The sequence below is a fragment of the Arvicanthis niloticus genome, chromosome 6 (assembly GCF_011762505.2).
Source record: "Arvicanthis niloticus isolate mArvNil1 chromosome 6, mArvNil1.pat.X, whole genome shotgun sequence".
NCBI classification, from domain to species: Eukaryota; Metazoa; Chordata; class Mammalia; order Rodentia; family Muridae; genus Arvicanthis; species Arvicanthis niloticus.
Window position 1 is genome coordinate 50,911,538 of NC_047663.1, and position 16,048 is coordinate 50,927,585.

At 39.1% G+C, this 16,048-nt stretch overlaps 1 protein-coding gene across 2 annotated transcripts in view; it reads right to left on the reverse strand.

The window, feature by feature from the left end:
- The window catches only part of Rabep1 (rabaptin, RAB GTPase binding effector protein 1), an 82,964-nt gene that overhangs the window by 25,688 nt on the left and 41,228 nt on the right, over positions 1 to 16,048 (reverse strand). The window contains exons 5-8 of one of the 2 annotated variants that reach the window (XM_034505492.2): positions 12,807 to 12,926; positions 9,223 to 9,358; positions 4,842 to 5,020; positions 1,571 to 1,702 (exon numbers count right to left, since the gene is read on the reverse strand). In XM_034505492.2, coding sequence (XP_034361383.1) covers positions 1,571 to 1,702; positions 4,842 to 5,020; positions 9,223 to 9,358; positions 12,807 to 12,926 — 567 coding nt within the window. The remainder of the gene's footprint in view (positions 1 to 1,570; positions 1,703 to 4,841; positions 5,021 to 9,222; positions 9,359 to 12,806; positions 12,927 to 16,048) is intronic. The other variant, XM_034505493.2, reaches the window with a different exon arrangement.

Genomic DNA, 16,048 nt, shown 5'->3' on the forward strand with positions numbered 1-16,048 from the left:
TAAGGAAGAGAAGAGAACCAGACAGTACTACTGAGGGTGCAGCAGAGGAGGAAACTTAAAAGTAGAAACACTTCCACGCAGAGGCCCTTGCCATACGGTAGGTGTGACTGACAGACAACAGGCTTGACACCTGACATTTGCACTTCTGGGCCTCTTCCGCTTCCCAACAACTGCACTCTTCCTCGAAACATCAACATAATCTGCCAAAGTTTACCTTCTATCCTCAGAACTTACGCCGTAATAATACTGGAACTGAACAAGTGGCAAGCCTCTGTAATCAACCCAAATGTTCAGGAAGCTGAGGAAGAAGTAACCTTGAGAGCAAGGTCAGCCTGAACTACATAGCAAGACCCTGTCATTCCCCCCCACCAAAAAAGCATGTATTTAGCAATATTTATAATTCACATTAAAAATAGACGCTAGGGCTGTAGGTGTGGTTCCCCGGTAGAACACTCTTCCATATGTGTTTGATTCCCAGTACCCACTGGTATCTCCCAACCATTGGTAATTCCAGTTCCAGAGGATCTAAGGTCCTCTTTTGGCCTCTGTAAGCAGTGCATGCACATGGTATATAGACATATATGCAGGCAAAATACACTTAAACATGTATGTGTGTAAATATATGTGGGTAAGGATGTATGTATGTATGTATGTATGTATATAAAAGATTATACATATAGTACATATGTAAAAGGACATCAGGCAACTCTTGAGAAGTCCACATTTAAATGTGTCTTATCCTTCCCCCTTCTATTAACTCTGTGCTTAAATCTGATATTTAAAAACAAAAACAACTTCAATAATCTTCCAATTCCACTTCAAAACAAAACTAAAAAAACATATCATTTAGAAACTTGTTCTTATGTATGGCATTTGAATTAGCCATAGTAAAGAAATATCTAGTAACTTTTATCTAGTAACTTTAAATGATAAATGAAACCAGTATGCTTCAAGTAGTATTAAAATGCTGTAAGAACAACTACAACAACAGAAAACAGCTGACGTTCATCTCATTTTCATCTACATACTTTCCACACAAACAAAGTGCCCTGGTTATTTATTATCTTATCAAGTCGACACAAGCTAGAGTCATTTGGGAAGAGGAACCTTCAATTCAAAAAAGATGCTCCCACTAGAGCATGTGCCTACGGGCAAGCTTGTGGGACATTTTTTATGTACAAGGGCCCGATCCATTGTGAGCTGTCAACTCTGGGCAGGTAGTTCTGATTGTACAAGAAAGCAGGCAGAGTAATCCAAGAGGAGCAAGCCAGAGCCACATTCCTCCGTGACCTCTGCATGAGTCCCTAACACCACGTTCCTGCCCTGAGTGTCTGCTCTGACTTCCTTTGATGATGGAGTGTGACCTGAAATTTGGTCTTGGTGTTTAATCACAGCAATCAATACCCTCACTAACCTACAAGGTGATTGACTGATGTAGAAATAAACTAAAAATTATGAATTTATGTATAAAAATTTTTTGAGATCCTTTGAGTCTCGGACTCCAGAAAGTCTCTCAGCTCAGCCTCTCCCTGCAGTATACAGAATAACTGTCGTCATGGACTCACTTTACCTCTTCATTTGATAATGGGGTTGAAGATTCTTCTTGAGTTAAAGCACACACAACTGGTATTTTTACTTCTTCTTCAGTATCTGCTTTCTTGTTATCTTTTCTCTTATTGATCTTTTGTTGTTCATCCTCCTCCTAAAAGTTAGAAAGAAACAGCATCATTTAGTTACCCAGGTAATCTATATGTAAGCAGCATATAGTTCTTCCACCACTCAAAACAAGAGCAGAGATCTTTATAAGAACTGAAAACTGGACAAGAGAGTATTTGTTCTGCATTCAGTAGAAGGGGCCTCTGGTCAAGACAGACATTTTACTGTACTGTAAGCACAAAGCAAGCAAATCAGAAAGCAACATTTAAGAAAGCACACTGTATGAAAGTAAGACAAACAAAAGAAAAGCAACCCCCTGCTCCAGATAACCCAAAACCGGAAAACTACATTGAATAAATCTTATCTCACCATGGAAAACAGAAAAAGTTATTCTGACATCATACTCCCATTGAAAACATGCGAAAATTCTGGTACTACCAAAGGGAGCTGTAATCCCAGCAGCCTGAAGGCTGAGTCAGGAGGCACAAATTCAAGGCCCGGTTGTGCTACACAGTGAGACTCTATCTCTTCTTTTAGTTTTCTATAAAACTAAAAGAAGAAAAGAAAGAGGGAAGTGAGGGAGGGAAAAGATAGGATATGAGGGACATACATAAAACACAAAAGGATGCCCGAAGTCCAAACAGTGACCCATTCAACAAAGATAAATGTACCGTTTCTGTCTCATGAGAAGAACAAGCATAATTACAACACAGAACAGGACACACAGAGTTCTGCAGGAGGAGAAAAATATAAACTGGTTTTGGTTTCATTTAAGAGAGCCAGCAAAGGGAACCCAAAGGATCTAACTTCTAGAGCTGAATCTCAAAAGACAGGAAGAGAAGGCCACTTAAGGGCTCAAGAGAAACAAAGCATTTGTAAGACAGAGGCCCAGAAGACTAGACCTGTGGTGGAAGTGCAAAGGGGTGACCAGACTGACACATGAGCAGGTACACGAAAAGTGAAGGCCAGGAACAAAAAGGTGGTAATTAAGTAATTAAACTCTAGATTGAATTGCTCAAGCATGGGCACTGCCATTGCCATCACGTTCCTTTGCTTGCTTGCTAATCTACAATGGAAATGACTATGTAATGCCTGCCTCACAAAGCTTTTGTTTGCTGAAAAATGCTTTATAAAGCCTCAGCACAATGCTACCTAACACAATAAGCTTTAATGAAGGGCTTCAAACGATCATCTTAAAAGTAAAAAACTGTTTTAATGAGATTAAAAATCTACACTTTAGGGCTGGAGAGATGGTTCAGTGGTTAAGAACACTGACTGCTCTTCCAGAGGTCTTGAGTTCAATTCCCAGCAACCACATGGTGGCTCACAACCATCTGTAATGGGATCTGATGCCCTCTTCTGATATGTCTGAAGAGAGTGACAGTATACTCATTACACTGTACATACATTAAAAATAAATAAAACAAAAAAATAAATAAAATAAACAATTGTTTTTAAAAAAATCTACACTTTAAGCATAAATTTAAAAACAAAATTAAAATGAAAACTGAGAAACAAAATCTAACCTAAGTCACATAGAGCATTTTAAAATATTTTACTACCGAAAAAAGCGACAATACTTTAACAGCTAGTCAAGGGAAATACTTGTACACATATACACTATGCCAAAGGATACCCATTGTGACACTCTCTGAGATGGGGAAAGCACAAGAGTGGAGGTAGTTCTGGATGTCCACTACAGAGAAGATAAAGTCAATTATGGCTGCTATGCTACCAGTTAACAAGAGTGAGACAGAACTGGAATATAAACAAACCCAAGATAATGCTTATGGGAAAGCAAGGTATAAAATAATACTCAAAAGCATGTACAAGTTATATGGGGAAGGCAATACTAAGTACATGGTCACAAATACACACAGAACTAATCTAGAAAGACACTATCAAACTGATAGATGAAGTTACTGGAAAGAGTAATGTGCTTGAGCACTTGATATTATTTCATTTGTATTTTAAAATATGTCCATAGACTTATTCATTTTATTTCATGTGTTTTGCCTACATGTATGAATGTTATGTGTGCCATATGAGTGCTAGTGTTCTCGTAGGCCAGAAAAGGACATCAGAACAGGGCATCTGATCCCCTGCAACAAGAGTGAATGGTTGTGAACTACCATGTGGGTGCTGGGAATTGAACCTAAGACCTCTACAAGAATAACAAGTGCTCTTAACCAAGGAGCCATCTCTTACGTACTTCATTTTGTATTTAAAACAAGCACCTTTTTCTATGAGAAAGTATTAGTATTTCATTATTCAGTGGGGTTGGTTGGCTCTCACTACCTAATCTGGGCTGGCCGTGAAACCATAATTCTCCTTTCTCTGCCTCCTAAGTGCTGGGATTTCAAGTGTAGGCCACTACTCCCAGCCTCTACCCTATCATATTTTAATCAGACTTTTAAAGCAAGATCACCACAAATTTGGCCTACTCTGAAAACTCAGAAGTCCTAAGAAAACTAAATAATGTTCTCAGAAATACAGACAGCTGCATCCTCCACTCACCAAAGGTGATTTCTAAATCAGTTTCTTCACACATGAGAAAATGCATAAGGCCGACAAAGTCCTCCCAATGGTTTGCTTGGGTTTGAGCAGAGTTTTGCTGCCCTCAGAGTTGTCATTCTCCAACAGCACATCAAGGGCTGGGACTGTAAGTGTGTGCCCCCCACATCTGGGTAGCTACTGGGATTTTTTTCAAAGTGACATTAAAAATAAAATCACTAAGAGAGATTTTGCACAATGGGGCAGCATCTGCCTAGCATGAGCAAGACCCCTCAGTTTGATCCCCAACATCACAAATAAATGATAATCAAGTGTCACAAAACATCTTGCTCCAGCTTAGGTTAACCTCCAACATATACACTACAATATAGACAGGAGCATGATTACTAACCATGATACCTAACAAACAACTGTCTGGGGCTGGAGAGATAACTCAGCATTTCATAGTGCCACTTGCTCTTGCAGAGGACCTGAGTTTGGTTCCAAGCATCCATATCAGGAAGTTCACAACCGACTGTTAACTCCAAAAGGATCTGTGCTCCCGGCTTCAATGTGCACTAAAGTAAACATCCCTCCCCCAAAACACTCACAGACACAAATTAAAAATAAAAGCAATCTTTTTTTTTTTTTTTTTTTTTTTTTTTTTTTTAAAAAAAAAAGAGCCTATTCACCTGATCTTTCTTCTTCAGTTCTTCAACTTGTCGGAGCTGCTCCGAAGTTAACACAATCTCCATTCGCTGCATGTCTCTCATCAGCAAACGCTGAGATTCCAGAAACTGGTCGTTGGCCTTCTGCCATGTATGCTTTAACTGGTTGTGTTGTTGTCGTTCTTGCTCCAAGAGATGGCAAACTGTTTAGGAGTGCCACCCCACCCCCCAATCAAAAACACTGTATTTTAATGGTAGGCAATTTCTTTAGCATAGGTTTACTACAGGTCTGGCCAGCATTCTATACTGTGAGTTAGCCTTACGACTGACACCAAGAGCAATCTACAAGTAAATATAACAACTATTCCCACACCACCCCTCGAAACCAAAGTCACCCCAACTATGACCTTAGGAACAGACAAACAACTTCTGTGCTTTCTAAGTTTTAGAAAACCTGGATAAATTTTTTAAAATGTTAGGAGTTGCTTTACTGCAGAATTTAGAGCTGTTATTATAGTTATGGTAAGTATCTCTATGCTGTCTTGGGACAAGACGTGATATACCATGCACAAACTTAATATTGAGAAAATGCATTGTTTTAAAAGCCTTCAGAGGCTCTTTCACAACCAATATGATAAAGCATGGCCTCTGTAGAATAGAGTCTCTATGGCCTGTCAAAGGTCCACCACTCTAGTACCACATTTTGTTTCCTGCACACTGATTTGCTGAACTAGCTGGGAGGGTAGGGACAAGGGATGGGACTGATCCACTGTGTAGCCTAGGAACTTCTCTGGTGTGTGCCATCCATCATGCCTGCTGAACCACTTTGCGTACACACCCTTAGCTGTAGCCAGAGGTCTGTTCCAGGCTTCACAAAACACTTAAAACTTGACTTCAGAAAGCAACAACAACAAAAATTTTTAAAGTAAATTTTAAAAGCATCATGTGACCATGACTTCTTTCAGCTGGTATAATGACCTACGTCTGAAGTCCCAGCTAATCAGGAGCTTAGGAGTTCAGGAATAGTCTAGGCAACTTCTGCCTTCAAAACTTTTTAAAAAGATTTATTATTATTATTATTATTATTATTATTATTATTATTATTATTATTATTATTATTATTATTATTTTAATGTGAGTATACTGTAGCTGTCTTCGGACACCCCAGAAGAAGGCATCAGATCCCATTACAAATGGATGTGAGCCACCATGTGGTTACTGGGAATTGAACTTACAGCAGTCAGTGCTCTTAAGCGCTGAGCCATCTCTCCAGCCCAAACTAGTATTTCTTTAAGTGCCACCCCAACAATTTTTTAAATAAACTGTATTGTTTTGATTTTTGGTTTTTCAGGACAGGGTTTCTCTTTGTAGCCTGGCTGTCCTGGAACTCAGTCTGTAGACCAAGCTGGCCTTGAACTTAAGAGATGCCTCTGCCTCTCTGCCCCTCTGCCCCTCTGCCCCTCTGCCCCTCTGCCCCTCTGCCCCTCTGCCCCTCTGCCCCCTCTGCCCCTCTGCCCCTCTGCCCCTCTGCCCCTCTGCCCCCTTAGTGCTGGATTAAAGGTGTGTGCCACCACCATCTTTTGGTTTTTTGCTCCTGTTTTTTTTGGGGTTTTTTGGTTGTTTGCTTGTTTTTGTTTTTTGTTTTTCTGGTTTTTCAAGACAGGGTTTCTCTGTACAGCCTTGGCTGTCCTGGAACTCACAATGTAGACCAGGCTGTCCTGGAACTCAGAAATCCGCCTGTCTCTGCCTCCCAAGTGCTGGGATTAAAGGCATGTCCCACCACTGCCTGGCTTGTTTTTATTTTTTAAAGAAACCTATCTATAGGATAAGAAGAACTGACCACTCTCTGTTAGTGATCTCAATGCCCCATCTCAATCCACTTCCCAGCAAGGCAGCTGTATAGTGCTCTATCCCACAGCTGCCAGCTATGACTGCTGGACAGATCTAGTCTCCAAGTGAGACTGTAACCTTCTGTTAGGCTATTACACTGCTTCTCAATTTTTTTCTCTTTTCAAGAGACTCATGGGCTGGAGAAATGGCTCAGTGGTTAAGAGCACTGACTGCTCTTCTGGAGGTCTTGAGTTCAATTCCCAGCAACCACATGGTGGCTCACAACCATCTATAATGGGATCTAATGCCCTCTTCTGGGGTGTCCGAAGACAGCTACAGTATACACATATAAATAAAATAAATAAATCATTTTTTAAAAAAAAGCACACTCTTATTTTTCCTTTATTTCTTATATTTTAATTAGTTATTTTGTGTATATAGTAGATTATATGTATGTGGAGTCAGAGGACAACCTACAGAACTCATTTTCTCCTCCTACCACAGGATCCTCAGGCCATCAGGCTTGGCTGCTGAACCACCTACCCCAAGATACATTTTTGATATGCTATGTATCAGTACAGAAATTAATAGAGTTTTTTGTTTTAATTGCTTGGTTTTTTCAGAGCTAAGGACCAAATCCAGGGCATTGTGCTTCCTAGGCAAGTGCTCTGACACTAAACTAAGACCCCAACCACCTTTTAAAACGTACTGCTTTTATTTCCTCATTTTAATGAAAGATACTGTTCATTTATATATATAAAGTATCTAGATAGATAGATAGATAGATAGATAGATAGATAGATAGAAGATAGATAGAAAGAAGGTTTGTGGTATCAATGACTATTTCAGAAAAGTTATGACATAAATTTTAAATTTATCTTAATCAAATTGAAAATTCTCTTTCTTTTGAACTCCACTGACAGTTTAGGTGTCTGACGTCAACAGCACACGTAAAAGACTGTTTCCTGGAGGTCAAAACCCAACTCAAAGATTGGGATATTTTCACAACATTTTATGTAGCAATCCCTTAGGGATATATTATTTCAGTTTTCAACTATAGGGAGGGAAAGCTGGCTCGTATATAATCCTAAATTGTCCATATCTCTATTTTCCACAGCATTTGATAAAAGTACTCACTATAGAATTCCACCACAGACCAAATTCTATATACTAAAACATGTTCCTAACAAAATTTCAAATAGATTTATTTATTTGTACAAGAAAATAATATAAGAGGAGGCTGAGGATTCAGCTCTGAAGTGTTTGCCTCTCTCTTTTTTAAAAGTTACAACTTTATTCTCACGACTCACTAACTTAATTTTGTTCTTTCTATTGTATTATTTTTATAAAATGTAGGTAACAAACCACAGAAAGCTAACTATACATACCACAACCATTACCAACAGAAATTACAACTGTTTCCATATTTTGGTGTAGTTTCTACAGATGTCTTTTGGGGGTTTATGGGAATGAGGTCTCTATCTCACACTGGATTCCAACTTGATAAGCAGAAAATGACCTTGAACTTCTGACTCTCCTGCCTCTAGGCCCCAGTGCCTGGGGTAGAGGCATATTCAAGCAGTCTGTCTTTATTCACTTAGGCTCATTAGGACCTCAGAATTGCAGTTGGTAAATGAGCTACTTGTAGCTTATTACTTGATATGTCAAGGAAGCAGCAGTTATCACTGTGTATCTCAAGTGTTTGATTTTGTATTTTTTTCTTTTAGTTTGTTTTGAAGGAGTTTTATTTGTTTCCTTACTTTAAAAGAGAGAAAGAGAGAAAGAGAGAGAGACTCAGAATTTGAAAGAGAATAAGCCTTACAGGAAGGCTCATTTATAGGAAAAAATAAGAGAGAAATTATGCAATTATATTATGATCTTAAAAAGTAAAAGAAATATTTTTTCAAAGTATTATATTTTTAATTTTTAATTATGTATATATAAGTGGGTATGATTATATGCACACAAGTGCAGGTGCATGCAGAGGTCTGAAGAGGGTACTGGAAACCCTGGATCAGGAGTTACAGACAATTACAAGCTGCCCATCAAACCTCTGCAAGATGTCCTCTGTAATAGTAGTGCTCTTAACTGCTGACTCCTCTCTTCAACCCATGTTTGTTTGCTTGTTTGTTTTTGAGAGAGTCATACTCTGTAGCCCAAGTTGCTTCTTAATTTTTTTTTAAATTGTGGAAATACAGAGTCCACTTGTACATTACACAGTACATCTTCATGAGTGAAATCCAAACTGTCCCTTGGACAGCTGTACTACATGAGAAGCTCTCTGCCCTCTCATTCTTGCTAATCCACTTCCTGTTGAATACCATGCAGACTAAAGCACTCTAAGCATCATTACAGCCTGCCCAGAGCTCATGCCTTGTAAAGTTATTGCTGACACAGTGGTGGAATGAGAGGCCACTTAACAATCCAAATTACTTAGCAACTTTCATAAAGGCTTTCAAATTGACTATAAAGCTTAAATAAATCACTAGCATGCTGCATTGATAAACCAATCACTATGAATTTTATTTACACAGCTGGAATAAAGTAAAAATATACACAATATATATTTATTTACCTTCATGCAGCTCTTTCCTCAATTTCTCAGCATCTTCCTGTAGAACAGATTTCTGAGTGTTTAAAACAGCTACATACATCTCCAGATCAGTCCTGCAAGACTTCTCAGCCTCCAGATAATGATTCAGTTCCTTAACCTGAAAATATAAAGCTCAACTTTATAACCCTGGTAGAAATGGCAAATAAGGTAAATATCAATGGCTGTATTCTAAACATGAAAATAGAATACAAATTTAGAAAATAACAAAACTGGCAGATGCTAGCCATAATTCTTTAGGTTAAATATATAGATAAGCTTATATGTAGTTATTTTATACCATTCATTACAAAAAGGTACTTCTAATTTGTACTTACAGAGCAATGCATGCATATGCTTGTTCTTTTTAGCAACAAAATTATGATTTACTTATGTGTGTGCATGGACACAAGCACATTTGTATAAGAGTGCACATATATGCATAGGTTCACAAAGCACGTATGTATATAAATTAGACAACTACAGGTGTCATCCCTTAGGTACCAGCTATCTGGGGGCTTTATTTATTCTGTTTTTGAGATAAAGTCTGTCACTGACCTGGAACTTACCTAGTGTGTAGGGTGGCTACACATTAGGCCCCAGTTATCTGCCTATCTCCTTCTCCCTAGTGCTGTGATTACTAATACACCCACCATACCTGGGTTTTTTTTTTTTTTTTCCTCTATAGGTTCCAGGGATCGAAGTCTAGCCTTAATTATATCTCCTCAGTCCCTCAGCTCTCCTTTTAGGTAAGATAAAAATAGCTTCATACTCTCACAGCTTTCTTTAATTTCTGGGGAGGTAATTCTAATACTTTAAATTTATAAAAATTGACTTATTTTGATCAATACATATAGAAGTTAAAGAAGTTAAGACATCAAGATGGCTCAGCAGGCAAGAGGTACTTGCCCCTAAGACTAATGACCTGAGTTTGATCCAGAGAACCCACATGGTAGAAGGAAAAGCCAACTGCCTACAGTTGTCCTCTGACCTCCATATGTGCATCATGGCAGTTTTTCAAAAAAGAAATCATGATGTAAAAGATAACTAGTCTCATAATAATCACACAAACTTGAAGGCAAGTGCCGAAAAACTTTAAATCCTATCTTTTTATAATATACTTCCTGGGTGTTTTTTTTTTTTTTTTTTTTTTTTTTTTTTTTTGGTTTTTTGTTTGTTTGTTTTTGGTTTTGTTTTGGTTTTTTTGGTTTTTTCAAGACAGGGTTTCTCTGTGTAGCCCTGGCTGTCCTGGAACTCACTCTGTAGACCAGGCTGGCCTCGAACTCAGAAATCCGCCTGCCTCTGCCTCCCAAGTGCTGGGATTAAAGGCGAGCACTACTGCTGCCTGGCTATACTTCCTGTTTTAATACTCAGACTGGTAACAACACAGCCTACATAACTAAAACAGACACAACCAAAATAAAATGCAATACTACTAAAAAAAAAAATGCCTTCTAAATACTTATGTTTCTTTATGATCAATCTTACCTTGTATTTAGTTATATGTCATATATGTGGGTTCAGGAAATAGAACTCAGGTCATCAGGCATGGTGGTAAACACTATCTGCTGAATCATCTTCATGGCCCTAGATTCCTAAAATTTGATCTGACCATCTTGTAGAATATATTAAATTATAGTTACTAATATTGATATATTGCCATTTGTTTCTACATTCCTTCCTTATACATTTGTAATCTTTTCCATTTGTTTCTTGTCTTGTTTTAATGAGTTTATCAGCATATATTATTCACACATAATGGGTTTTATGATAATATTTCTTACATATAATATACACTTTGCACTTTGATCACATCTGCTCCATTGCCCTCTCTTGTTCCACTCCAGCCTTGTTGATCCCTTTTCTCCCCATATAGCCCCTCTTCTACTTTCATGTCTTTTTCCTTCCTGTGACCGAGTACGTTTTTCACAGGAGCCTGAGTGAGAGTTTGACTGTGGGAGCATGGGTACATCACTGGTTATACCATGGAAGAAAACCGTCTCTTCCTTGTCCACCAACCATTAACTCCATATAAATCCTTATGGAGGTATGAACACAATGTGCCACTTTCCTTCTGTAACAGCATTTATTAGCAATCCAATCCTGTACAAGAATCACACCTACTATGTGTTCAAGAATATATAGACATGACATGGCTGCAAGTCAGCATTCCACCTGCTCCTCTTCTTTTAATCATCTCTTATATTTTCTTATAACTCTTCTTCTCAGATATATTTTCAAACATTTCTATTTAAAGTGAGGGGGCAGAGTTGGGACACATGCAGATGAAAAGACAACTTTGGGGGTCAGTTCTCCTTTTCATCATATGAACAGCAGAGATCAAACATGGGTCATCAGGCATGAAGACAAGCAACTTCATCTGCCATGTCGTTTTGCTGACCCCATTTTCTTTTTGTCCTTTTAGTACTGAAGATCAAACCCAGACCTTCGTGTACACAAGGCAAATATATTAGCACTTAACCAACCGTACCTCTAATTTCTTATTTTCTTTCATTACTAAAGAATTTCCTCAGTGGTAGAGAACTTGCCTAACATACTTCAGTGAGGCCCTAGGTTCAACCTCTAGCACTAAAAACAGACATAAAAACTTTAACACCCTATTAATACTTCCACTTCATTTTTTGTTTGGTTTGGCTTTTTAAAGGCAGCATCCATGTAATCCAGGACGGATGTAAACTCGAAATAGAGATGAAGATGACCTTGAACTTCAGGTCCTCTTGCTCTGAAATCCCATTATGAGACATCAGTCACCATGCTCGGCTTATGCAGAGCTGAGGATCCACCTCTTGGCCTTGAGCATGCCAGAGGCACTGCACCAAGGAGCCACATCCAGCCATGCTGTGTATGGCCAATAGGAGGTGCACCCTCTCCAAACAATCTCTAGAACCAGGATGAGGAAATAGTCAACTATAAACAGATTCTTTTCCTTGGTAAGAAAACTAAGGCTAGAAATGTAGTTCAGTTGTCAGAGTTCTCAGCCTAAAGCCCTGATCTCCAGTCATATAAAATAGGCATGGAATACACTGCAAATTCAAGGTCAGCCTGGGCTTCATGAAACCCTGTCTTATAAAAATAAACCAATAAAGATAACTTGTTAAAAGAAAAAAAGATGGCCAGGCAGTGGTAGTGCACACCTTTAACCCCAACACTCAGGAGGCAGAGGAGGGCACATCTCTGAGTTCAAGACCAGCCTGGTCTACAGAGCAAGTTCCAGGGCAGCCAGGGCTACATAGACCAACTCTGTCTCAGTAAACCATGAAGGGGGGTTCAGTGGGAAAAGTGAGAGAAAACTGAAGTTGAGTCTCACTTGGATAAAATGAACAACTGAACACCAGTCTTCATTCATGAATAAGTATCATCACTGAGGGTTTAAATAACCAAAGGCCAAATTACCATAGAGGGGGTTTGCTTTTATTTTGGTTTTCTGAATTTAAAACAAAAAATAAGATTCTTAAGATGCAAGGCTAAATGACTTCCCAGCACCACTTCTTAAGTGATCTTAATTTTGTTCCTGGCATTGGAGCAGATGGGTAAGAACATCTTACAACCTTTGAGGCCTCCAGCTCTTTAATCTTGTCTTCTGCTTCTGTCAGTTTATCTTTCAGTGCTGCAATTTCCTTCTCCATGGGCATCACGACAGAACGAAGCTTTTCAGCATCCTCTTGGGCCTATGATTACAAAGAATTAAATGCAATAACTTATTAATTGATGGCTTTTCTAAGAAACCCTGGTCTACCTATTTGCTAAAAATTAGTATAACAACTAGAGTACACACTTCATTAGCATTCATAAGATTACCAATTCTTCTTTTCTTCAGGTTTTTTCTTTGAATTTTTATTAGCATGTATTCACTATATTTACAAAATAATGGGCTTCAAAACTACATTTCTTTCTGGTCCATCACATACTTGACCGTACTGCACCAGCCATTGCCCATTTCACTCTCCACACTCTTCCTTTACCCAGATCTCTCCTTGTCTTCCCTCCCTCCCTCCCTCTCTCTCTCTCTCTCTCTCTCTCTCTCTCTCTCTCTCTCTCTCACACACACACACACACACACACACACACACACACACACACCGTAGATTCCTAGATTCCATATACAAGATGAGATAGTACAATAGTCGTCTTTTTGAGTACAGCTTATTTTGTTGATATCTGATATTTGACCCTACGTTCCGGCAAATAACATGCATGTTCCTCTTTATAACAGAATAAAGCTTCACTGTGTGGCTAGGGATATGGGTCAGCACTTAAGAGCATGCACTGCACTTCAGACAACTGCCTCTACCTCCAGCTCCCAAGGCAAATTCCATTTTTAAATAGTTTATTACTGTGAATGTCAAGGTGTAATTATGTTTTCCCAAATATTTCACTCACAATTTGACAATAAGTAGAAAAAGAGATTCACTAAAGATATCTGATTTCTTTACTGCTCATATTTAAGAAGCAGAATCAAGAACTGGGTATACCCTCAGGAAGCAGAGGCAAGTGGAACCTACTCAGGTCTGCATGTCAAATCTAGGTCAGCCAGAGCTACAGAGTGTAATTCTGCCTCAAAAAAACAAAAATAAACACATTTAGTTCCAGTGCTTAAGAGGCACAGGGAGGTGAATCTCTTGTGAGTTTGAGGCCAGCCTGGTCAAGATAGCAATAATGTATTGGGGTTATTTTGTTAACTCTGACAAATATAACATACTATATGGTAAAATGTTAAGAAAACTGGGCATGAAGTATATTGAAATGGTACAATATCAAACATTTTTAATATTTAAAAAATACCTCCTAAAAAATAAAATTTAGGGCTGGAGATATGGCTCAGAGGTTAAGAGCATGTATTGCTCTTGTAGAGGACCAAAGTTTGATTTCCAGCACCAACATCAGGCAGCTCACACCATCTGTAACTGTAGCTCCAAGGAATGCATTCATATATATGTACCCTACACAGACACATATACAAACAATTAAAAAAAAAAAACTAAAATAAAATATATAGAGGCCTAGGAGCTGACTCAATCAGTACAGGGCTCACTACACAAGAAGCTTGAAGCCTAAGTTCAGACCCATGTAGAAAGCCAAGTGTAGTTGTGTACACTTGTAATGCCAGCACTGGGAAGCAGAGCAGGATTCTAGGAGTCCACTGGCTAGTCAATCTAGCCCACGTAGTGAACTTCAGGTTCAATGAGAGACCTTGCAAAAAGTAAAGTATCGGGGCTGGAGGGATGGTTCAGTGGGGACTGCTCTTTCAGAGATCCTTAGTTCAACTCCCAGCAACCACATAGTGGCTCACAACCATCTATAGCAAGATCTGATGCCCTCTTCTGGTGTGTCTGAAGACAGTGACAGTGTACTCATATACATAAAATAAATACACATAAAACAATGATTAAAAAAAAGTAAAGTACCCGATGTGGTGCCATTGAAAAGACAATATAAAACCCCATTTGTCCCCATTTCAGGATCCCATTTGCTCCATTTTGAGGACCAGGCCTGATTTCAAAATAGACCATAAGGCACCAGCTTCAGGAATATACCATGAGTCCCAGAAACTAGGTCATAAAACACCAGCTCTAACAACAGACCATACATTCCAGAACAAGATCATAAAACCCCCTCCCAAATAACAGCCTAGGGATAACCACAAAAATAGGGAAATACTTTATCTCAGAATGGACTATCTGTGCTGGGTGGCCCTATTTCATCACATGACTGAACACTCATGACATAGGAATGAATATAGACCACTGATCACTGTAAACCCCTAGCACCCATCAATGAAATTTTAGATTACCTAATCCTTCTAGAGAATTCCTTGGTTCCCTATAAGAAGGCCTGCATGCTATTGTTTCTGCAGAATAAATGCTCTTTGTTATTGCATACTATCTGAGTCTGGGGTCTTCCTTCAGCAATTTTTGGACCCTTACAGCGCAAGCTTTTAATCTCAGCATTTGGGAGGCAGATCTCCGTGTCAAAACCAGCCTGGTCTACATAGAAAGTTCCTGATCAGCCAGGGATGCAGAGACCCTATCTCAAAGAGAAAGACAAAGACAAAAAAGAAAATAAGGCAGACGGAAAAAGGGATGGGAACTAGGAGCTGGAAATAAGTATGACCAAGATACACTCATGAAACTGTGAAAGGCAAAACAAAGATAAATCTTAAATAATAATAAAGGTCATACATTTATACAATGAAATACTATTGGAATACTATTCAGCTATGAAAAACAAAGACATCATAAATATAACAGGCAAATGGATGGATCTTGAGAAGATCATACTGAGTGAGGTAACCCAGTCCCAAAGGACATGCTCAATATGTATTCACTTGTAAGTGGATATCAGCCATACAATACAGGATGCCCATGCTACACTCTACAAACCCAAGGAAGCCGGACAGGAAGGAAGGAGGGCACAAGCAAGGATGCTTGAGTCTCACTTGGAAGGGGTAATGGAATGGTCATGGAAGGCAGATGAAGGGAGAGAACTAGATGGGAGAAGGGATCAGGAGTGGAGTGTGGAGGTTCAGAGTTAGGAATGGGGGGTGGGGGGATGAACACGGCCTAAACCTAGGCCACCCAGCAGATGTGCAGCTTGGTCTTCATGTGGGTCCCAGACAACTGGAGTGACAGCTATCCCAATAGCTGTTGTCTGTATGTGGGATATGTTCTACTAGCTGGGCTGCCTTGTCTGGCCTCAGTAGAAGAGGAAGCACCTAGCCTTGCAGAGACTTTGAAGTACCAGGACTGGGGACATACTCAAGGCGCCCCTACCCACACAGAGAAGGCAAGAG